Below are 24400 nucleotides of genomic sequence, written 5' to 3' on the forward strand. Positions count from 1 at the left end.
TTCTAGATTCTTCCCTGGAAGATCATAACTAATTAGATTTGTAATCCAAAACAACATGAATTGTATTTGAAGTACCTACCTTCTGTCTGCTCAGCTTGATTTCCTTATTAATGGTTTTATAAATTAAAGCAATTTATTTGTCACATATTTTGCCTCTTAAAATGGGGTCATTTTGTCCTGGCAGTTATAACACCAGATTTAATAGACAGAACAGAGCCTGTAAAATAGAGGATAAGAAAATCATCCAAAATCTATTTATACCAAGATGGTAAGAGATGGTATGCTGCCTAGAAAATATGTAACCCATACACTGCAGTTCCTTTCAGCTTTAAAACTAAACATTTGTTAAATATTGGCTAATCATTATTTGTTCTTTTGGTAGTATTAGTGGGATTAAATAGTTATTAAAAATATTAATATACTTAAGTAGTTGACATATCATTTCAGTAATCTGAATTTGATCTAGACCCTGCTTCAATTGAGTCGTCTTTGAAAAAAGCTTAGCGGGCTTTGCACTACAAAATGCTTATTTAGTTCTTCAAAGTGCTGTACTTGATAGCTGCAATCAATTACAGCATCTAAAGCTTGTCTTGAAATTCAGGCCTGTGAAGGCAGTTGTGACTCCACCATGTGGAGTTTATGTACTTCAACTACTGATTACAGGAGCCAATGCTCATATATTTAAAGCTGAGTCCATGTTTAGTATTTGTGTATTTCTGCTGGTTTTTTTTTTATAAACTCTCTACAGAGATCAGTTCAACCTGAAGTATGTCCTCCTCTTCCCTATGTATTAAATGGAAGAAATGATGAATAATTGCTTGATTTATGTTTGCAAAGTTCTTGTATATTTTTAGGGTCTAAAAATATAAAGGGAGTCCCAGAATGATTCTCATGGGTCTTAAAATGTTCAGTGCTAAATCTTTTGCCATTGATGCATGGAAGAAATATTTTTTGTAGGATTTTCAAAATTATCACCTAAAAAAATACTACTTTATAATTTTCTCTGTATTTTCTTTTTCTGTAGTGAAATAAAATGTAGCTTTTTATTTCACTATATAGATGACATGGATTTTTCTCATTTAGAACAACTGCAGTCTGTTTTTTGGCTGGACCTGTTTAGTAACACAAGTAGGACAATCTATTGAGTACCAGTGTAAAAAGGCTACTTGTTGCCATGATGGGTTGTCGTCAGAAGGACTCAATAACTGTCTCTTTAAGGAAATCCATGAAGGTGCTTAGAGGAAAGCCAAAACTCCACAATCCCAAAACATGGCAATTTAAAAGCAATCCAAAAACTATTAAAATTTCACTGCAATGAAAGATGTAAACAACTATATAGCAAATTTCTTTAATAACCCTCTCAGCTATATTGCCAAAATTGAGGTAGTAAAAAGCAAAAGTCTACACTTAAATTTATTTTCAAGGTCATACTAAAAACTAAACATTCTGCATTGAAATACAGCTTTTCTTGCATTCCACCTCTAGGATTTGCTTCCATGGATATTGCATGAATAAATGGTTAGTAAATCAAATGTTAAATGGATCAGTTCTTGTTTGTGAATTGGTTAAAGGTAAGTGAATTTGTCTGCCAGTGTTTGCACCACAGAAAACCTTCTCTGTGTAAGAAGTGGTGAAATAAATCCTTATGTTGAAGACAGGATTATTCTTCCCCTTGTCCTCTTGCAATTGTAGCAGTGCCTAGCAAAGTGGCATCCTCTGCTGTAGCGGTATAAAAATGAGTGGTCTCACTGAAATCAAAAGTTTTAGATGCTCCAAACCAGCTCTTCACACCTTGTCATGGTATGCTCAGTCCCCCTGCCTTGAAATAAAGAATTGCCCTAATCAAAGGTGGCAGTTCTGTGTCTGAACATCAGAGAGAGAAGTCTGTGCAAAGGTATTGCTGGAGGTATGTTACACTTCCCAACAACTAACTCTGCTGAAGGATATGCTCCTTCCAACACACATGAAATTCTGCTGTTGTTTATTGTGAGGCAATGTCATGATATAAGAACAGAAGTCTCCACAGCAACATGGTGTCATTTTTCTGCTAGTGAAAATCTGAGAAGAACTAAGAGGTGGCATAAAATACTAGGAAAGGATGATTTAAATCAGAGCTTCCATTCCTGACATAATGACATAAGAATCTGAATACAGAATACAGTAAAATAAATTATTAATGGTTCCTTAAATATCTCAAAGACACATTACATGTCTAGCATCTTACTCGGGAAAGCTGGAGAAAGGAGAAGAAAAAGAAGCAACAGAAGTATTGGTTTAAGATTTTGGAGCTTTGGGAGAGATTTCCAGAGCATTTTGCCTGAACAGGGAATAAAAATAATGAGAGACACTACTAGTGCCAGAACTGTTAGAGCTAATGGCATCCAATCACTTGTTAAAAATGGGTAAGGGGAAAAAAAAAGAATAATCCAGTATTTTTCCAGCTGTACTGGCACCAGGCTGGTACTGTCCCATACACCAGCCTCAGAGTGCTGCAGGTTGCACATTGACCCAAAGGGATTTTTCCCTTTCTCTTAGGAAGCAGGTGGCTATACTACAGAAAATGAAAATAGCTGCTGGCAGGAGTACTAGACAGAAACAGAAGAAACATGATCTTCAACACTGACACTCAACTTCCCTGGGATATTTGAAATGAAGTTCTGTGGAAATATTACCATGGAGTTAAAAGTGTTTGTGTGTGTAGTTCTTGGGTGAAAGGATGAAAGAGTTATTTGGTTTGTAATATTACACATTTTTTCTACTGTGAACAATTAACAAACCTGCCTTTTGAAGCAAGAGACATAACAACAATGCCCAATTTTAGAGGTCAGAAGGCTTAGGATTATTCTCTGTCTCCACAAGTTTATAGCACACATTGTTCTTTAAACTGTGGGGACATAACAGCTGAAAGTTACTGGAAAAAATAGCTAAAGGGATTGTTGAGTTTATCATAGAAACAATACAATAATGGAGACATAGTGAAGTGATAATGCTTTGTTACATGACCTAAAACCACTCCAGTGTATTATGTGCAGGCTTCCCTTGTTTATTCATCTGTAAAGCCGAATGGTTAACCTTGGTTTATTTCTCCTCAGCTCTGTTGAGGCTGAACATTGCAACAACGACAAACTGCTGTGTACCTGGGTGCAAGCAAACAGGTTATTTAGAGCTGTTATGATTGTTACAATTTCTGATTAAAGAAGAAGCCAGTAAAATTTCGTAGCTGAGCCTGAACAGAAATATTAACTCTGGACTGAAAACAGAAAAGCTGTTTGGGGAACAGGAGGCATGAGGGAAAGGAAGCATTTAAATCATCCTTGAGATATGGTTAAAGACCCTGACTAATTTGTGAGGAATTCAGACTCTGGTTGCAGCATAATTGGTGTTGTTTTTCTTGTTCAAGACATGCTAGGCCAATGCTCTGTCTTCAGCAAAGAAAATGAAACTCACAGGTCACAACCCATGTGAGAGCTTTGGTGATACTGTCTTCATGCTCTCTATTGCACAGATGCTAAATCAAGGTAATATGCTGCAGTTTCTTTTCTGCTTGTGAGACTAGATTGGAACTGTGCTCAAATCTCTGAATGCTGAATTTTACCTAAAAGTATTTTCTGCAGTGTTTTCTCATGTTTTGTTTCTTACAAGGCATATATGTCACTTGGAATATGAAAAACTGATGCTTACATGAATTAAAGGTAACCTAAAGGCTGACAGAAGCATATTTATTACCATGAGGAAAGTGACCACAGATGCAAGTTTAGTGCAATAACTGCCATCTGTTGCAGGAAGAAAATTTTAATGTTTCTTAACTTCATTTTATCTTCTGCTCATTTGTTATTTTTGCCTTTGGTTAGAGCTTTCTTGTGGGATGGGGACACTACATGTATTTTTACTCACAACTACAGGCCAAAGTCTGTTCACCAGATGTGTCTAAACAGCTGCCTTTCCTTGGGGAAAACATGGTGCATCAACTTGAGCCGTGAAAAAGACCTGACAGCTCAGCATCTCTTCCTGCATGCAGCTGGTGATGGCAATGCCGTCAGTGTTTATGGGCCCATCTGGCAAAACTCGGCCTTGCTGCACCCTGAGACCCTATACTCAGGCATTCAGATAATATTTAAATAATTTATGCAAATCTACAAATATCTCCTTTGTATTCTCTACCAAATATCACATTTCTTCAAATGACTTCAAATCTTAAATTCCCATTGTCCTAAAGAGAAATTTCAGAAGGAAGGAAGTGTTTGTGTGAGCTGTGATTGATTACCAGGTGGGAGCCATAATGAGGAACACTTTAATAGTTTTAACACACTCAGAAGAGCTGGAAGAAAGAGGCATTAGGCTTCGTTAGCTATGGCTGTAGCTGTTAAAGGTAGTGTTGCTGCTCTGTGGAAAATCCTTGAGTGTGTAGTGGTTGACTAAATGGAGTATGTGCTGACTCATACATGAGAAACCAGGAAAAAAGCACAGGAAAGTGGCACTGATTCTACCAGCACTTCTGCCAGCACAGACAGATTAAAATGCCCAACATACCGTAGGCCATAAAGGACTGTCCCATCTGGATGGAGTCGGATCATTCGATTTTTTACGGTCACCCCATGGACAAATGATTTCTTGTCATTTTGGAAATACGTGTCCGGCACCCAGAGCTGGTCGGCCACTCTGTTGTCCAGAGTTAAGTTCAAAGGTATTCCAGAATAAGAGAGCCTTTTATCCCTCCAGGACTGCTGAAAGTACATGGTCAAGGTGTAGTCCTAGGGAAGAAACAAGAAGGGCTTTTTGTATTTTCATACTGATTGACTGACCAGAAGTTTAGTTTTGGATGAATCTCAGTAACTGAATATCAGTAGCAATAGGAAATTTAAGGATCATCAAGGCATTGTTGCCATTAGGCATGATCATGAATCTTGGCTTGTTCATATTAGTGTCAAACTTGACACTTACCAGTGGCAGTGACTACAGCAGGCTTTCATGATCTCTTGACCCAGAGGGAATAAATGGCACATTTGGGTCTCCAGTCTGTGGATCAAACTTGGTTTCTAATTTTTCTTTTTTAAAATGTGTGTGTTTAGCTGAGCTCAGCCAAATAGCATTGCATAGCACTTAGGATATTTTTCTGATATTCCCTCCTTTCACCCTGAAAGATTCTCCCCACAATCCAGAAAGGCCTGGCCTTCCTCAGAAAGAGCAAATACAAGCTCAGAACATAATGGATAACTTCCCATTCCGCCTCTGCTGGAGTTGCCAGATGTAGTGACTCTAGATAGCCAGGCATATCTTGTCTCAGCCTGGGAAATGCGGTGCTTTCTGTCCTTGCCAACTGGATTTTGCTGTACAGAAAGTCAACAACTTGGCTATCATGTTATAACTCCAGTGAAACACCATTTATGCAGCCTTTCAGCTTTCATTTTGTCTGAATAGAAATTTTCTAAAGGCTCATAGTCTGATTTACTCTCTTGTATATATCTTTCTGGGAAATTGATGATTTTAAAGGTAGTCAATTTTTTCAAGTACATGGGAAAAACCTATGTACTTTGTAGCTCATGGAGCTCTTAAAAGATGAGTAGAACAGCAGTATGTGGACTATTAGTTTCTCTCTTCCTCATCTCCTCCCTCAGCCCTGTTTTCATGTGACAGGCTACTTTGTCACATGTTTTTATGGTAGAAGTGCATCCAAATCATAGCTATTACTGAAAAAATTGGTCTGGTCAGGAGTAAGATTTTCTTTTATGTGATAGAAAACCTTACCTCTGTCATTGTCACAAATCCTAGCCTGGACTCTAATTCTTGAAGAAGCAGCATAAAAGCTGTCTGATACAATTTGTACTCTTCATCTATAGTGGTTTCTTAAGACTGTATCATTGCCATGAAATCAAAGCAGAGTTACTTTTCAAAAAGACTTTCTACCTGAAAAGTCACATTCAACAGAGCTATAATACAGACTTGCCAGTGGAAGTTGTTAATAAAAATACTGCTCTTCCTTGTCCTGGGCCAGTAGCTTTCTTTGGGTTTTTTCTTTATGGATGAAATATCATGATTGAGGATCAGCGGTTATATACAATAGGATAATTACATCCACTGTGAACACAGACCCCAGATTCGCAAGGATTTTGTAGATACGCCCCTTTTCAGGCCTGCAAATTTGTTGTTACACACAACAGACACAAGAGGCTGTATGCTGAAGGTTTGTTCAGTTTTTTTGCTGGCCTGGGTCACTAGGAGGAGGTCAGAACATCTTTCCTTTTCACACCATGCTGGTCAAGCCTGGAACTACAAAGTAATGCAGTGAGATATATGCTGCATTTTGCTGAGTAGGTAATTTAATTTAAATAGGGGTACAGAGGAGCAGGAATACTAAGGAGGCAAGTTTTTGAATGTAAAACTTGAATAGAGGTGGGTTAGAAGCATCAGTTAAAGAGAGTTTACCCTTACTCTTACACATATACAAAAACCAGTTGGGAATTGGATGAGAGAAATCAAAAAATTAAAAACAAAACCAAAAATCAGCCAAACATGAAAGAACAAAACAAAACCCCCACCAAACACCACAAATCCCACATAAGCCCCCACCACTATTCTGGTGCAGTTTTCATACATTTTATCTGTTTCCTAACCTGCCCTATTTAAAATCTCTTTAGATAGAAAAGCTTTCATAGATGACTGATAAAATTCAAACCCTCAGTGCTGCACCTGCTATCCTCTACATCTTCTGCCTGATCCAGCAGAGCCTATGTAGCCTGCAGCACAGATGGAACCGAAATTCTGATTATATATAACTATCTTTTCTCCTTCTTGCCTTTCTTTATATTTTCCCTAGGCCTTAAGGCTGCTTTTGTGGAATTGTTATGCTGTTCCATAGAAAACCAAACAATTGAGAATGGTGTCTATGCAATGGTTCTCAAAACTCAATCAAGAGAAGAATAGCCACAGTAAGCTACAAGAGATCTTAAAGGATGTGAGAGATAAAGAAATTCTGTCTCTTGGCTATGACTACTAGAAGAAGTTGAGTTGCCATTTTTAGCATCATAGTCTGTTAAAAAAATTTTGTTTCATCCAACATTTGTGCTTTACACAAAATGCTGCTGTTGGCAACACCACAGTAGAGAGAGTGATCCTCTGGTCTGCAATTGTGCTGTACTATGGAGAAGTATGTGGCAAGCCTTCAAGTGTTAATGAGGAAAAAAAATCTGAGCTTCATCCTAAAGGAATCTCAGGGTTTCCTAACTAAGCAAATTATCTATTTTTTTTCCATTCCTCACTACGTGGAGGTATTACTCATTTGGTATTTAAATAAGAAAAATAGTCTGATATCATGATTGTGAGAGTCCCTGTTGCAGTAAGTTCATATTTTAAAAAGCATAGTCAAAGACTGTTTTAATGAAAAGCAAATTACAGCTGCACTATAACAACCCCAATTTTGTAGTTATAAAATTTCTAATTGTTTTTTAAAGGAATACAGCCTTACCCTTCTTATCTCTCATCTGTGAAGTATTAAATGTTGGCCAACCATATGGCTAGCCACATCTTGGAGGTTCTTGTATTATTTTTTATATAGTACAGTGGTGTGAGTGAAGTGAGGATTTAAGGACTACTTGTCTTCTACCCTGTAAAATTTGCTGGGGACTTTGTGCTTTCAAATTCTAGACTATATGAATAATTTCTGAATCTGTCACATCTGTAGTGGTAATTGGCTGCAGAATTTTTTTAGCTTCTTATGAAAGCTTCCCAAGATCTCAAGCATAAGTCTAGATATGAAAATAAATCACACTGTATTTAACTTTCATATTTAAAAAATTCTATTCATGAGTTTAAGAAGCAGGGCCCAATGTAAAATTAAAAAAGAGAATCTGTTTCTGCAGCTCACTGTTCTTTCAAATGATTTGTTTTTAAAAACAATTCATGTTTTATAGAAACACACTGAACAGTTTTTTTTTCTGAACTTTACTTTTTGTAATTAAAAAAATCTGTAATTCTGCTGAAAAATCATGATATTTCAGTAGATTAAATAGTGCTGTTTATGCATCTTTTTTCATGAAAATTTCACTTTCCCTTTTTCCATGAAAAGATTTGATTTACTAGTATGAGATCTTTTTCTCTTAGTAATTATGCAAATTTCTTATTTCTTTGTATCAAACTAGAAATTTGTAAATGTGTGTATGCAGATGTGTACTATAACTTATAAGTAAATCTTTACCAGTGCTTTAATAAAGTGCATTAGGTTGCTAAGAAAAATACATGCTAGTCCTAGTTAAGAGACGTTCTGTGAAAATATAAGAGAAATTAGTCTATTTTACTCAAAATTGAAAGATATTTCATAGTCTGAATTTAAGAAACCTAATAGATAAATACTGGCACCAAGCCTCACAGTATAAATTTCTCAGTAAAGAAAATGAATGGACCATTGAAGTATATTGTACTTGAGGTCAGATGAACAATTTAGAGTGCCAGTAAGGAATAGACAGAAGAGTTACCATACAATAATAATTCCTTTTTTAATTCTATTTTTTCTCCTATTTTTAAATTTTTTTGGTGGAACAAAAATAGATAATGTAAGGACAACAACACATTTTTTTCCTTTCCTGTTAAACCTCTGTAGATCTCTGAAACTAGAAGAGATACATTAAAATAACTGAAGAATTTGGATTTGCTGGAAATTTCTACTCTGTGATTTACCAGTTCACTACAGCAGAATATAATGTGGAATACATTGCTATATTATAATCTAACCTTCTGAGAGACACAGAACTAGAACTTCACTATGTTTATCAGCTGAATTATGGATTCTGGCAGAATAAAAGATGAGTTCACATGTCTGCTGTACTGCTAGTTGTTTCTTCTTTTACAAAGTCCATATTTTAAGGAGAAAATAGGGAATCTTTTCACATGCAATGTTGAGCTTGGTGGTCTAAAAGACCTTGTGTTTTTCCCTTTTCCAAGGTGGCCTTAATCTAAGCTCTGTTATCATTTAATGAACTGAACAGCAGGTTAACACATTGTGATATATTTAAGTAATAACTGAATATCAAAGCACACTCTGAAAGTCTTAACAGCAAAAAGTAAATAATGTGGATGCAGTTATTAGCAAAAGTTAGCAAATCAAATACTATCTTGTGAATATTTAGCTGTTCTAGGTCAATCAGACATTAGCTGTCTACATGAGTTTGCACATGAAGGCACTGTGCAGCAAAATGAATACATGAAGTGCACCAATCATACTACTAATAGACAGCAGTGTATATTGCTGGTTGTGGGACAAACACTGTACACCCAAATAATCTTGAATTTAAATTTTATCCTTGGGAACCACCCACTAATACAGTATCTGTCAGCCTCACAGAAAATGAGATGCAATGAAAATCAGATACCTTATAACAATCAAGACAAATGTAACTGGAATTGCAATTTAAAATTAAATATGGAGTGATAATCAGAATATAAATATTGACAACAATAATGCCATAAATGCAGAAAAGCAATATATGAAAATCTTACTGTGACTGCAAACACTTATTAATTGGGTAAGAGCATTTTCCATGTTTATCTGTTACAAGGATAGGAAGGGCAGAGTTTTGAAAGAATGGCAAATATATAAATTTGCAAATTGTAAAAAATTGTGCTAATGTATCAGAAGCAGCTGTTAGTTGTTCAGCAAGTTAATTTTCCTACCTTGGAACTCTAAGGGAAGCTCTATATCCTCACCTGCAGAAGAGCTATTTTATGATAAGAGGACACAAATGGTGATGTGGGATTTTGGGTTTATGTTTGGAATTTGCGTGTGCTTTGTGTTGGGGTTTTTTTTGCTTGTTTCTTTGCAGGCTGTTTTTGGTTCTTCCCCACCTCTTGCCTGCCCCTGATGCTCAATTCCAGATACTGCACAGAAATTAGTGGAAAAAATTTTAGCTAAAACTAAGGAGGAAGAATATACTGGTTCTACTCATATTCTTTTCTAAGAATGTTAGGGGAAATGCACCTCTTTATTAAGTCTCCAGTCCAGCCAAGCAAGGAAGCCAGGGAATTAGGGGGCACAGAACTGGACCATTTGTACTTGCCTTTCTTTCTAAGGACACAGTTCAGGGTTCCTGTGGATGTTTTCAATGAAGACTGACGCAGCATATGTTACCCAGTTTCTCCTCTTCTATCCAAATTAGTGGGAAGATGGGAGAGGGAGCATGTACTCAAATTATTCAGTATTCCCTGGCCTGGTTCAGAGGAGGCCATGGTTCTTGTGAGCTACACTTATGTTAGGGAAAATGGAAGGGAAAGCTAGGACTCCATGACAACAGGATAAACCCCTTCTATTTTCCACACAGGAGCTGTTTGGTGTTCTTTAACAGGATCAGAATTTTCACACAGCAAACTTCAGTTTTGCAGAGATCATGTTTTCCACCAGAAAATTACAGATTGTTTATAGATGTGAGACTTTTGTAGGAGAAAAAGTTGTGTGAGGTCTTGTTAGGCCAAATGCCAGATCCTATGCTTTGGTTAAACAGCCCTAGGCTGTGCTACAGGCTGGGGGCAGAGTGGTTGGAAAGTGGCCCTGCAGAAAAGGACCTGGGGATGCTGGTGACATCAGCTGAACATGAGCCAGCTGTGCCCAGGTGGCCAAGAAGGCCAGTGGCATCCTGGGCCTGTATCAAGTACAGTGTGGCCAGCAGAATCAGGACAGTGATTGTCCTCCTGTACTCAGCTGGTGATGCTGCACCTTTAAGTGCTGTGATCAGTTTTAAGCCCCTCACAGCAAGAAAGACATTGAGGTGCTGGAGCATTTCCAGAGAAGGGCAACAAAACTGTTGAAGGGTCTCGAGAGTAAGTTGTAGGAGGAGCAGCTGAGGGACCTGGGGTTGTTTAACCTGGAGAAAAGGAATCTTGGTGGGACCTTATCTCTCTCTCTACAACTACCCGAAAGGAAGTAGACAATCTTTTCACCCAGTAAGCAACATGGGAAGAACCACGGAGGTTCAGGTTGGACATCAGGAAGATTTTCTTCACAGAAAGGATTGTTAAACATTGGAAAGGACTGTGCTACGAGGTGGGGGGGTCACCATCCCTGGAGGTGTTCAAGAAGCAACCAGATGTGGCACTTAGTGCCTTGGTCTGGTTGACAAGGTGATGATCAGTCAAAGGCTGGAAAATGTGACCTCAGAGGTCTTTTCCAACCTAAATGATTCTGTGGTTTTTTAATTTTGTTTCATCCAGCCTAGAGATGAAACATCAAAGGAGTAGGACTGGGCATTACGTGAAAACTGTACTTCCCATCTTCTTGTGTGGACTGTATATAGATGGCTTTCTACTGACTGGAGGACTGGCTCATGACTTGGGCATAGATGAGCTCTGAGGGTCTATCACATGGAACGTCATGTGAGGACTAAAGCAAACTAAGCCAAAGATAATTGGGAGGGTGCAGCACTTTCAAGTTCCCATTAAGGAAAAACATTGTAGAAGAGTGAAGAATTAATTAAACACCACTTTCCTTGCTACCTATAAGCAAGATAATTGGAAAGCAGCCTGTTTTCTATCAATGGCTGTTGCTGAAAGACTTGATTTTTTTTTTTCCTTTGCAATTTCCATCTAGCTCAGCAGAGGTGAACTATGAGTATTACAGAGTGTGCTGTATAACTAAGGAGGATGACACACTGCTAAGAGCTTGGTAAAACTTTAAAGTAAGAAATCAGAAATAAGGACAGCCAACCATAGCTAGACTCTTTGGCTCCAGAAGATGCTTAACAATGTAGGAGGGAAGATACATATATCTTAGTATGAGGTTGGGCTAACTTTATAAAAACAGCAACTGTTTTTTTTATACCTTTATATATTTATAAAATTTATTTTTTACCCATTTAGGAGCAGGAGTTATTTCTACTTCTATGGGTCTGGTGATTGAATTCTATTTGATTCCTCCTGCCTGGTTCTCAACTGTCAATCTACTATATCAAGTCTCTAGTTTTGAGTGAAGCAGATGGAGGTCAAAGTGACATGTGATGAGTCAGTGTCTCTACCTGGAATAGAAACAGTAATTACATAGCTGCTGCCAGATCTTTAAACTTGTGGATACCTTACTGGGGTTTTTTTGGTGTGAGTGGGTATTTTTGGTGGTTTTTTAAATTAATTTTTAATTGGTTGGTTGCTCTGTAGCTTTGTATGTAACTACTATTTTTTTTTCCCTAAATGCTCAGGACAACATTGTTTCATTGTTCATTAGACTTATGATTGAATAGTGTTCTATAAAATGGTCATGATTATGATGACTTATTTGGCCAGAGATATTTTTTCTGTATATTTTTGGCACCTTGACTGATTCTAACCCATAAATCATAAGTCAGACTGATATTCACATTTTGTGCTGTATTTGGAAACCAGGGATAGAGGAACACCATGACATTTCTCCTTTATAATGACAGCCAGGCAGAGGCATTTTGCACTTAAGAGTGGATAACACTAAGGGTATTAGTGACAGTGCTGGTTGCAAAATCCTCTGGGAATTTCTAGTCCAATCTCCTGTCAGAAGCAGGACTGTCACCAACCTGTGTCAGGTTGAGATATAGATTTGTCTAGAAAATCTTGAAGACCCTCAAGAATGGGAATTCCACAACATCTGTGGGCAGACTCTTCCTGTGCAGCACTACCTTTATGGTAAATCTTTCCTGACATCTACTCTGATCCTCCTTAAGTGAAGTTAGTAGTTGCTGCCCTTCATTATTTCATCTGCCGCTACTGAAAGTGGTTTTATTGCAATCTTCCCTTCAGGACATTAAAGGCTGCCATGAGGTTTTCCTTTGGCTTTTCTCCTTGCCAACTGAAGCAAGGCAAGCTCCAATGTCTCTCCTGATAGGTTTGTGCTTGTGCTCAAGGCCCTGGCCACACTGATACCTCTTCACTAGATCCTTTTCAGATTCTCAGTATCAGGAAAGAAATGGGAGACCTGTTGAAAGTGCAGCTGTGCCATTACAGAATATGGGAGGGTAATAAATTCCTCTGTGCTGCCCATATCCCTGGCAGTGTCACTTAGCATACAGTCTACACAATGAAAGTGCACTTTGTGGCTTGTATTCAGCTGCTGCTTAATCCATGAGTTTTCCACCTGCTGAATTCTGAGTTTCCTGGCTGGACCTAGAGATGGGTATATGTTTGCTGTTTTTCATACCACCAGAGACCTTCTCGATGACACATGTTTTTCACCAGAGCTGGCAGCAGTTTTGAATTTGTTATCAGTGAACTCCTAATTATCTTTTGACCCATGTTGTATGCATCTTCATTTTACAATTAATGTAACTAGAGAAGCCTTTCTTGTTGCCCTGTTTCTTTTTACTGTCATGTCCAGCTAGGATTCGAAACAATATTTTTATGCTTCACAGAATCAAAGACTCATTTAGGTTGGAAGGGTCTCATTGAGATTGAAAGAGAATTTGAAACATGAAAGTCAGAGGCAGCCTTAGCTGCTCTCCTGAAATCCAGGGCGGTGATCCTGCTTTTTGTTGTTTTTCTCTCCTCCCAGATTCCTGAATTCTACCATTTCATATTCACTGCAACTAAGGCTGCCTCTGACTTTCTTAGACAAATTTTTTATTCTTGTAACTACAAGGTCTAGCAGATCATGTTTTTTTGTTAGCTTCTCAGTTACCAGGAAGCTGTCATCGGTGTGTTCAAGAAGTCGTCTAGATTTCCTGAGCCCTCCTGTATCATCCTTCTGGCAGATACAGCAGTGGTTAGTGTCCCATGAGGAACAGGACCTGTGCACATAAGACTTCTTCCAGTTGTTGGAAGAAAGTCTCATCTGCATTTTCTTCCTGGCCAGGATGTCTATAGTAGATACCCACAATACAAGGCCAAACAATATTGGTTTGTCTGCTAATCTTGATCCACAAACTGTTGTTTGGCTTCTGATCCATCCCGAGGCATAGCTCCAAGTATTCCAGCTGTTTTCTCACATAGAGGGCAGCTCCATTTCCTCTCATTTCCAGCCATCTGACCAGTAATTCTTCTTTCTAGTTTCCTTGCCAGTTCTGTTGCCTTGTTTCCTCCTTCTGTATGCTCCCATCTGTGTTTTAGTTCATGGAGGGGCTTCCGTCTAAACCTGGCAGTTCTGCTAATGAAATTCTGGCCTTCTTGCATGAAACAGTGGATTGTTCCTGGTTTTCTTAAAAATTCAGCCTCATCTCTTTCTGCTTGATGACTGCTTGCTGGGAAATTTTACTTAGCAATTACCCAAATAAGCCAAATTCTACTGTCCTGATGTCCTGAGTCTTAACTCCACTGCTCACTGTCTCAGCTATCCTCCAGATCTTGAATTCTGTCATCTTGGGATCACTGCAAACCAAATGTGCTGTAAGTACTAGCTTTTCATCTGGGATGTTTCAACAAAAGGCAGCTTGAGGAAAAGCCCTTCATGCGATTTCTCATGAGCTGCATAATTTAAATATTATTAAGCTGCTTACATGATAATTTAACATCACAGCTGGTGAGTATACAACACTGATGTAGACTCTCTGAGGAAAATTTGCTTTCGGCTTTTGCAGGGAATCAGACTGCCTTTAAATACATGTATTGTTGACACTAAATCCTCAGAGCAGAATGCAAAGCAGAATGCAGAGTGTTGATAGTAAAGGACTTTGTTTTATTTTTATTTTGACAGCAGAATCAGTTGGGTAACTAATGGCACTGGCCAATTTAATATGATTAATCTGATTAAAACCCTATATATGCAGTGCTTTTGCCAGTCTCATGGGAACCAACATTTCAAAATACTGTATAGTATGTGTAGACATTTTAGGAGATGAAAAAACCCCATGAAAGAGCAAATAACTCATCAGTCAGTTGGAAAGCATCTGATTAATACTCTTGAGTACTTATTAGGATATGGAGGTGCAGGCTCTCTTTTCTGCAAAATATGTAACTAAGGAGAACATGGGATTAGTAATTATCTGAGGAACTGAGTAGCTTAGTGCAAGAGATTGGGATTGGTGCCATTATTCTGAAAATCCAGGAGAGTGTCTTCATGTAAATGACTTTATTTATAAAGCAAACCTCAAAATCAGTTTTATTTAATGCTTAGGGCAGTAAAACCTCTCTCTGAGACTGAAATTTCAGAAGGCTTCCACCTCAGTGAAGCCCAAGACAACTGCTACTTCCATCCCTCTCTGTCTGACCACACACATTTGAATAACTAGTTAGGAAGTGGAAGGAACACAGATTAGAGATGAACTTTGTCATTACTATTTTTGCATGGTGTTTTTCTCTGTAGATAAATTCCTTGATCCTGTCTCCACCACCAATGGCTATCCAAGCATTGGTTCTGTGGCAGGAAAGGACAACTAAGAGTGAAGGACAAAGCCAAAGCAGCTTTGCAGAGCAGCTCAGAGCAGCTGTGAAACTACAGCTCTGGAGTGGGATTTACAGTCCCAAGAACAAGGCAGGAAAAACGAAAGGATCTTGTGAAAGATCACAGGACTCATGTACTACTCTCCTCAGTCAAGGCAATTTTCATGTTTTCTAGTCAGAGGAGGCCAGGGTGAACCAGAATGGTTAGCAGTGTGCTGTCAGGCGTGGGGCTACAGCTGAGAGCAGGTTTGGTAGCTGTGTACAGCTGTTCTACAGTGTCAAGTCAGAGCAACAGAAGCAGCTCAGTTCTACTGCCAGGGTTGCACTAACCCTTCTCAAAAGACTGGACACCCAAGCATCTCATGGGGTGGCATCTAATAGCCTATCTACTCTCTTATATTTGCTAGGTAAGTTTATTACTGTTTTCACAGTATTAAAATACTGCAGGAGCTCAGCAGCCAGTCAACTGTTTCAGTATTACCTCGGCTATGTTTGCTCATTCATTAACTTGGGAAAAAAAAAGAAACAATAGAGATTATACAGAATATTCAGATGTTGTTGTAAAGTTTGTCCAGCATGGTAACCTCTGAGAGGGGGAGAAGGAACCTTGCTAGCAGAAGCATGGAGTTAGTTTGTTGAGTTGTTGTCTGGGTTTTTTTACATGTCCCTGTGCTTCTGAAATATTCATTTTTGGTCCATCTTGAAAGGTCAGGAGAAGTACACATAGCAGTTCTTCTGCACACAGCTTCACTTCCCTTGGTGCTTTCTAGAGACAGCTGTGTCACACTACAAAGGATAAACTTAAAACATCTATGTGACCCGTACTTGATGATCACTGATGCAGATGGCATAAATCTGGTGTGTCCTGAATTTATTGCAACTGATACGATACATGCTAGAGGGATTATTGAGGGCTGAGGGATCTTAAATCCATGGGTTGTTGGCCAAGCAATATTTTCCTCTGAAGCTTTAATTTCTGGAGTCATTGTAAAGCCTTAACTGCGTCAACTAAAAGTCCTCATGAATATTTTTCCATTTTGAAGCAAACTGCTGTTTGTTACTGGTAAGTTTTCACTGTTTCACAAATTAGACAATTTCAGTCCAAGACAGGAATGGAAATTCACTGTGTTTTCATAGTGAAACAGGCATTGTTCCTATGCATTTATTCCTCCTTCTACAAATATGACTGCTTTTCTGTTTCTTAATGCCTCTACTGTGTAGTAAGACCAATTTTAAACTATAATAGACTTGTATTTAGCCAGAGATGTTCCACATGCAGCTGGCCAAACTGTGAAGGTTAGGTTTGTGACACTACTGTTCAAAGCTGAAGTGTGGTATTTTCTCACCTACAGCTTTTTGTAGGACTGGTTTAACTTCTTGCAGAGCTAATCACAGGTGCTGTTATCAGAGCACCATGAAGTGTAGAGGTCCAGAAGGTTTGGTCATTCTGAAGACAGTGTTCATAAATGAGGTATTTGTGGACACAAATGGAAACCAGTGTCAGTGAAGCAGCACTCCTATGGGACAGATATAACTCTTTTCCTCTTGCCACCTACAAAGAGTCTGTAGCAAGAAAGGGGTGATAGTGGGAAACAGACCAGGGGAAACTCCTGGGACAGGAGATCAGTTGTTTGGAAGTTGTGGTGCATGGCAGAGGTGGCCAAGTCATGCCATTGTTCCTGGTATGAGCAACAATGTAGGTAATGGGAAGGATTTCTTCTTTGTGGTAATGGTGGTGAATCTTGCTGATCTTCAATATGATAAAATAGCTCTGGCTAATGGCTCCTAAGCAGAATTAAGGCCCTCACAGGTAATGAGACAAGTGAAGCTACAGCACAAAGTAGGATGCAGCACCATGCCATGCAGCAAGAAAATCTTTGAAGTGATGTGGCAAGTGCCTTCAGTTAAGGTTCCTGATGATATGGTGTAGGTGAAGTTTAGTTTAGTGGGTTTAGTAAAATGAACATTTTCCATATTTTTCCTGTTATTTGCCTTAATCACATAAACATTGATTAAATCATTACAGAACCAATGGCTTTGCATCAGTAGACACTGAATGCAAAGAGATAAACATTCTGGCTAGTCATAGGACTCTCCAGATGGATATGTTTTATCTGAATGGCTTTGTAGTTTTTCACTTATTTATAGCAGGAATGGATTTTAGATCTGTTAGGGTATAGTAATAAATTAACTGAACTACAAAAATAATTTATCCTTCTGCTTGCTTTCAGCTAATTACAACATCTTAAGGTGTCTCAGGATAGTATGAACATCTGTTCCCTGAAGATCGACCCTTCTCAGACAATAATTATAGAGCTAATGAGTGGAGTGGAGAATGGAGTCTAGGAAACAACAAGGGACAGCTCTGCCTTTCTTTGCTCTCACTTTAGTACATTCCTTTCACTAAACTGACTTCTTAACATACCCTACAGCAAACTTTCCAGATGCAATAGTCCATTATATTTGGAAAAGGATAGAAAATCAGATAGTGGCTCTGGGACTTGAATACCTTGCTCAAACAATTGGTGTTAGCAGATCATCAGAAGCAGATAGTCCTGCCTCCTTTTCCAGCTACTCTGAACCCTAGAGCACAATACCAGAAGTAGATATCCAGCATTCACCAGTGTTGTTGCAGGGAGATCTCCTATAATTTCTCATAATTTGAGTGATATAAATTACTCCCCTGGTATGCTTTTCAGTTTGCTATTTTTAGTGATAGAAGTGACACCTAATTTGCACTTGTTAAAACAGGCTTATGAAAGTGTGTTGTAAATAAATCTTGGGAGGAATATAAATTAGCATGGTGCAGGGCAAAATAACTTCCCTTTTGTGGGTCAGAATGAAAATAATGTTGGGGGGGGAAGAGTGTTCCACTTCTCTATGTTAGAGAATTCTTGTACATTTTTATATAGTATTGGATGCTGGCTACAGTGGAGACAGGACTTTAAATGGTCACCAAGTCTTAGCATGACAGCCCTCTTGTTCTAAGACAGCCAGATGAATGCTAAGCCTTGGGTCTCCCCTGGATTATAGATGTGATAAAACAGACAAAAATGTCAGCATATTGAGCAGTGAAATAGCTGTAGATGAGTAAGACATTTGTGGCTCCTGTAAGAAATATGTATATAGGTAATGTAATCTTACTAGGAATGTGTAGAGCACAGGATAGGAGAATAGCTTGGTTTTGGCTACAGCAAAATGAAGTTCAGTAGGCTTAATAGGTACCATTTGTGGTCTGCTGCAATGGTAGCTGCCAGAGTTTAATGACATGGATAATGCTTTTGCATCTCAGCTCCAGGGGAGCAACCATGGTAGCTTAGTCCCTGCCCAGCACTTGCTTTTTATCATATATCCTCTTCTATTTCACCAATCTGATGTTTGGGAAAAGCCTTTCTGTGATGGGGATATCTGTTATGTTAAAGATTAGTGTTCTGTGTGAGAACAGTGTTTTTATTTCTCCCTTTTTGTATTTACAGAAAAAATCCTGTTCTTTAATCCTGATTTCAGTCAGTTTTTAATCATATTCTGTCTTCAAATTCTGTCTGCAAAGATTGCTTGTCATAAAGATACCTATTTTCTATGGTATCAATGTAGATTCAGCAGTAGGTGTCAGTTCAATACTGGGTGAACTGTTTAAATCTCTCCCCAAGCCTTTTCCTTCTTCATTTCATGGAGAGTCAAAGTCTAGCAACTGAAAGGTAATCACTATGGTTACAGCATCTAGTTCTAGCAACAAATCCAAGATTTAAGTCTTAAAGCTTGTAACAAAATATATATATTTGAGACACCCCAGACATTTGGGATCATGTTTGCAAGTGTTAAAACAGACATTGACAGTTTGAGATAATTCCATTGCAATGCTTTGCTTGCAAGACAGTGGTCTGCTATTATAAGTGGATTGCTTACATAAGAGGTGAAAGAATACTTACTAGTTTAAAATGCAGCTCAAAGCAATATTGGGTTTTCAAACTCAGACATCTAAGATTTAATCACTGCCTGGTTTGAAGTCTGTGTCAACATTGTCAGCCAAAAGAAAGATTGAAACTTGGATCCTTCCCAGCTGCAAATATTACAAAGACATCACTGAGTCATTTTTAGGCATTATGAGAGCAGATGACTTTATGGCCCAGGTGGCTGATATTTCATGTGTTGAGGTCCCTCACCCCAATTTCAATCCATCTGTTCACAGATGGCAGAAAATCACTGATCTACCACAGTTCTCTCTAACAGATAGGTATCCATCCATAAACCAAATTAACAACCCAAGACCAGAATTGCCCAGGGAGGTTTCTTGAGATGATATCAGTGCCTGAGCACTGCTAGTGCAGGACTAGTGGCTCTTCTCAGAGACAAGTCTAATGGGAACATCTAGATAAATAATGCTTTTAAGCTGGCAAATGTCTCTTCTGACTGTGGTTCAGGCATAGGAATGAATCTAGACAGAGAATGTCTAATCTGGATCATTCTATAGTTCAGGAAAGGGTACAGGATTGTGCTTTATGCTTAATGGATGGGGAAAAAAGATGTAGAGTTCTGAGAGAACTGAATTTCTAACCTGACTGCTAACTAGTGCAGGGTGAGAGATTCTACATCCCAGATGGGTTTTGTTATTGAATTATCAGAATGGCACTACTTGCTAATCTCAAAGGGCTTATTATCCTACCACTATTCATAACATCTTACAGTATATTGCTTCATTCTGTAGAAAAGAAGACTTTGGGATGATGCGATTGCAGCCTTCAGTATCTGGAGGGAGCCTACAAGGAAGACGGAGAGAGGCTTTTTCCAAAAACGTGGAGTGACAGGACAAGGGGGAATGGGTTCAAACTGTTCAAACTGAAAGAAAGTAAGTTTAGATTAGGTATTATCAAAAAATTCTTCACTGTGAGGCTGGTGAGGTACCGGAACAGGGTGCTCAGAGAAGTTGTGGATCCCTGGCAGTGTTCAAGGCAAGGTTGGATGGGGCTTTTAGGAGCCTCCCCTAGTGAGAGGTGTTCTCACCCAATTCAGGAGTGTTGGAACTAGATGGTCTTTGAAGCCCCTTCCAATTCAAGCCATTCTATGGTTTTCTGACTTATTCTCTACATACTTTTTCATAACAAAGTGCAAAACTAATTAGAATTTTTAATCAAATCTTTAAGCAAAGCCCATTCAGCTATAAATAGCACACCATATTTTTTCATTTGATATATGACTTTTTCAACTTTATGATACTGGTTTTTGAGTCTTTGAGGAAACTGAAATCTTATATAATGTTTAACTGCAAGTAACTTTTCTATTTAGTGACTCATAATTGTGGTTTATTTTTGTCCTGAATCTATTAAATATAATATTAGATGTAGAATATTCTCCAGCAAGTCTTTGAACTTTACACCTAAGTCAACTGTATCACAGCTAGCTAGTACATATTTACCATGGGATTTGTTTGTTTGTTTGTTTTGGTAAATAAATTAGGATGGGGCAGCTGCTGCTGCTCTGACTTTTAGATTGAGGATGTTTAAAAGGATGCATTGTTTCAGATTAAGTTTCATTCGTATATGAGATCTGAGATTAATTGATACATCCTTTTACCCTAGAGTTTGTTTTGTTTTGCTTAGAGGAATCTCAAGAATTATGTAAATTGTGTGGTGAGTCTTTTTTTTGTTTGGTTTCTGTTTTAATACCATAAGTGACAAGATTAGAAACAGCTGGTGATGAAATAAAATGCAACATATGCTTAGCAATTGTAGATCAATGTAATTTCTTGTTTATTCTGTGACTGATTCCCTAGATAAAAGAAATCTGGTGGACCTCGGCTATCTAATGTTCAATAAAACATCTTTGACTACATCCTGTAAATGGATGAAAATGGGAATTAGAACAAAAGAAGTGTCATGGTTCAACCCCAGCTGGCAACTACGCATCATACAGCCACTTGGTTACTCTCCCTACCTCTCCCAGCAGGATGGATGCAAGAGTAAAAGGGTAAAAGTGAGAAAACTCATGGGTTGAGATAAGAACAGTTTAATAACAGAAATAAAACAACATTAGTAATAAATTGTAGTAAAAATCTAAATCACAAAGAGAGAGAGAGAGAGATATAAAACCCAAGGAAGACAAATGATGAAAATGAAAGCAATTGCTGAGCACTAGTTGACCATTGCTCAGCCAGGGCCTCAGCACTGGCACCCTGGCCACTTATGCTCTGGTTCAGTGCTGAGCATGGCACCACATGGAATGGAATGGAGTGGAATGGAATGGAACGGAATGGAATGGAACGGAATGGAATATCCCTTGGGTCAGCTGGGGTCAGCTGTCCTGGCTGTGCCCCCTCCCAACCCCTTGTGCATCTCCAGCCTCCTCACCAGTGCTGTGGGATGAGGAGCTGAGATGGCCTTGCCTCTCTGGAAGCACTGCTCAGCAATAACCTGAACATCCCTGTCTGATCAGCACTGCACAAACCCAAACCACAGCCCCACACTGGGCAACTGTGAAGAGAATTAACTCCACTCCAGCCAAACTCAGAAAAAACAGCAGAATGGTTAAGATTCTGGTTCAGAGGGGCTGTGACAGTACTGTATGGAGAACACAGAAAGTCACATGCTAAGGGAGATTACAGGCAGAAATACTTAAAGGATGAGATTTGGGACTAATTTTTATTTTCTCTTTTATTTTTTCTGCCACTAGAAAAATCAAAATGTAATAATGAAATTTTCAGCTGATATTAAAGTAAGGAGCCACTGTTACATCAGAGAGTATCAGAATATCACAATGATCATCTTGAGTGTTGGGGTAGTAAAAGTGGGATTATATTCAATACTGAAAAGTCATAGACTAGGAGACGAATTATAAGGAAATATTTTAGAAGACGAGACCTTGTTGGGTAATGGGATAAAAAAAAAGATGAAAGAGCTGAATACTTATCTATCTGGCATATCACCTGAGTATCAAGAAATAGCATCAGAAGGAAGCATGAGGTATTTGGGGTTTGTTGTTTGGGGGAGGGAGGTTTGTCTTTTTTTTTTCCTTTTTTGAAGTCAGTAGACAAATGGAAAATGAAAAGAATTTTGGATCACCCAAAAGTGAATACTTAATGAAAGTTCCTTAAAAATAGTTTTAACTAAATGATACCTCATATTTGTTTTGTTTTGCTTTTTAAAACTACTTTATTAAATAGAGATGAATATACTATAAAATACAATCTTATAAATTAATATATCAGGCTGTTGACACAGTATTTTTTTTACACTGGAGAGGTCAAAATTCATAAATAGTGAGAAGAATTAATGAATAATTCTTTAAAAAATTATTTCTGTTGTGAAAACCCTCCTCAAAGTTCTACTTACAAGATTCAAAATGTGTGGGTGTTCAGCCTCTTTCTAAGGTATACCTACCAGTTTTTATATGAATTACAGAATCATACAATTTGCAGGGAAGCTCCAGAAAACCTCCTCCAGCTCACAGCATATCCAGTGAGATCAGGCTTCTTGGGGCCTCATGCACCTGAGTTTTGAGTATCTCCAAGGATGGAAACTCCACAACCTCCCTGGACAACCTGTTCTGGTGTTTCATAGTCCTAACAGGGGAAATCTTCATTCTTATGTTCAGTCAGAATTTCTCACATTCCAATTTTTGTCCCTTGTCTCTCATCTAATGCCTATGTGTATAAGATAAATACAAAAAAGCTCATGTATTGAACTAAAAATTTCAGTAGAGCTGATTATGATTATTAATGATATTACATGATGATACTGAATTTCAATTCTTCTTATATATTCCTGCATGTTACATATTCCTGCATAAAAAAATGTTTTAACATTTTTTTTTGAACAGGAAATCTCTCATTGTTTAAAAGCATGTTTAAGTAGAATTATGTCTGACAACATAAGATAACAGGTGTTTAAAAGTTTCAGCTGTACTGTCATTATCTGTAAAATAATTTTTTTTTCCCACTGAGTTTATATTTGAAATTTTTGGCTGAAATGCTTAGCTTTAAACATCTACACAATAAAATCAAGTAGATCAAAGGGCTTATCTAATTTGCTAAATCTTCTTCGCTTACAAATGAAGAAAAAGTTATCACAGGCATGTGTTGAGCTGGTGATATTAAACCTTGACCTGGTGGGGAAAATCTGTCTCCCATTCAAGTGTAGCAAATGATTTTCATTCACATATGATATTTTCCAAGGTAATCCTTGTATTATTTTACCCTATAATATTCTAGTAATAGCATCTGTATGTGACTATGCTGTTTTTCTTTTTAACTTAAAGTGTTTGGGAAAAATACTGAGAAATAAATCTTTTTAGCCATGAAATGCTGTCATGTGTCAGCAGAAAAATGACAGAAATAGAGCTCATGAAGAATTAATCTAGAACATTTTACTTTGATTGAATTCTTATTAATAAAGAAGAAAATAATAGTGAGAACTTTGAGTCACTTGAGTAACAGCTATTAAAAGTCAGATGTGTTTTACTTTGTTTTAGACTCTTGTTGAATTCCCAAGTGTGAAAAAAACTGAGGGATGAGGAGGAAAGGAAAGAAAAGCAACCTTTGTAGTATCCTTGTACCAAAGAAATGTTGGGAATCAAATATTGTATTTGCATGCTTATAGAGATGCACAGGTGATTTGCAACTATATTGAGCATTTCCTTTAGCTGGTGTTTGCAAATAATATTTCTTTCTGGACAATGTACATTGTATAAAGGAATAATAGTGCAGCTCAAATAGTAAATCTATAGGAATGCTTCAGTGTGTATCTTGGCATAAGAATTGGCTTCCAGCTAAGCCTTTTGTAATCATCTGAAAGCTTAGATAGAGGAAGAGCTGACATTTGATTTTAGAATATCAGTTCATTTCCCGTTCTTTTCTCTAAGGTATATCATATTTCTTTAATAAAAAAAGAAACATTTCCCTAATAGAAGACACTGATATTACGATAAAGGAGCATAATAGAAGCCACAGGGACAGTGTTTGTATTAATTTCTCATCTGTTTGCAAATATTTTTTAATACCTATTTTTACTTTGATGTGGCTGTTTTGTATAGCTATGACAAATAAGATACTTCATATTCAAGCCATGGTGCTCCTGGCTCTCTGCATCTCCTGAGC

At 37.9% G+C, this 24400-nt stretch overlaps 1 protein-coding gene across 5 annotated transcripts in view; it reads right to left on the minus strand.

Moving 5' to 3' along the window:
• GABRB1 (gamma-aminobutyric acid type A receptor subunit beta1) overlaps positions 1-24400 on the minus strand; it is a 102513-nt gene that overhangs the window by 37528 nt on the left and 40585 nt on the right. For all 5 annotated transcript variants that reach the window (XR_004980109.2, XR_004980108.2, XR_004980107.2 and 2 more), the window contains one exon: positions 4531-4751. Coding sequence is in view for 2 of the 5 variants with exons in the window: in XM_036382112.2 (XP_036238005.1) it covers positions 4531-4751 (221 nt within the window). In the remaining 3 variants the exon portion in view is untranslated. The remainder of the gene's footprint in view (positions 1-4530; positions 4752-24400) is intronic.

This window comes from Molothrus ater, chromosome 4 (assembly GCF_012460135.2).
Source record: "Molothrus ater isolate BHLD 08-10-18 breed brown headed cowbird chromosome 4, BPBGC_Mater_1.1, whole genome shotgun sequence".
In the NCBI taxonomy this organism is placed as follows: domain Eukaryota; kingdom Metazoa; phylum Chordata; class Aves; order Passeriformes; family Icteridae; genus Molothrus; species Molothrus ater.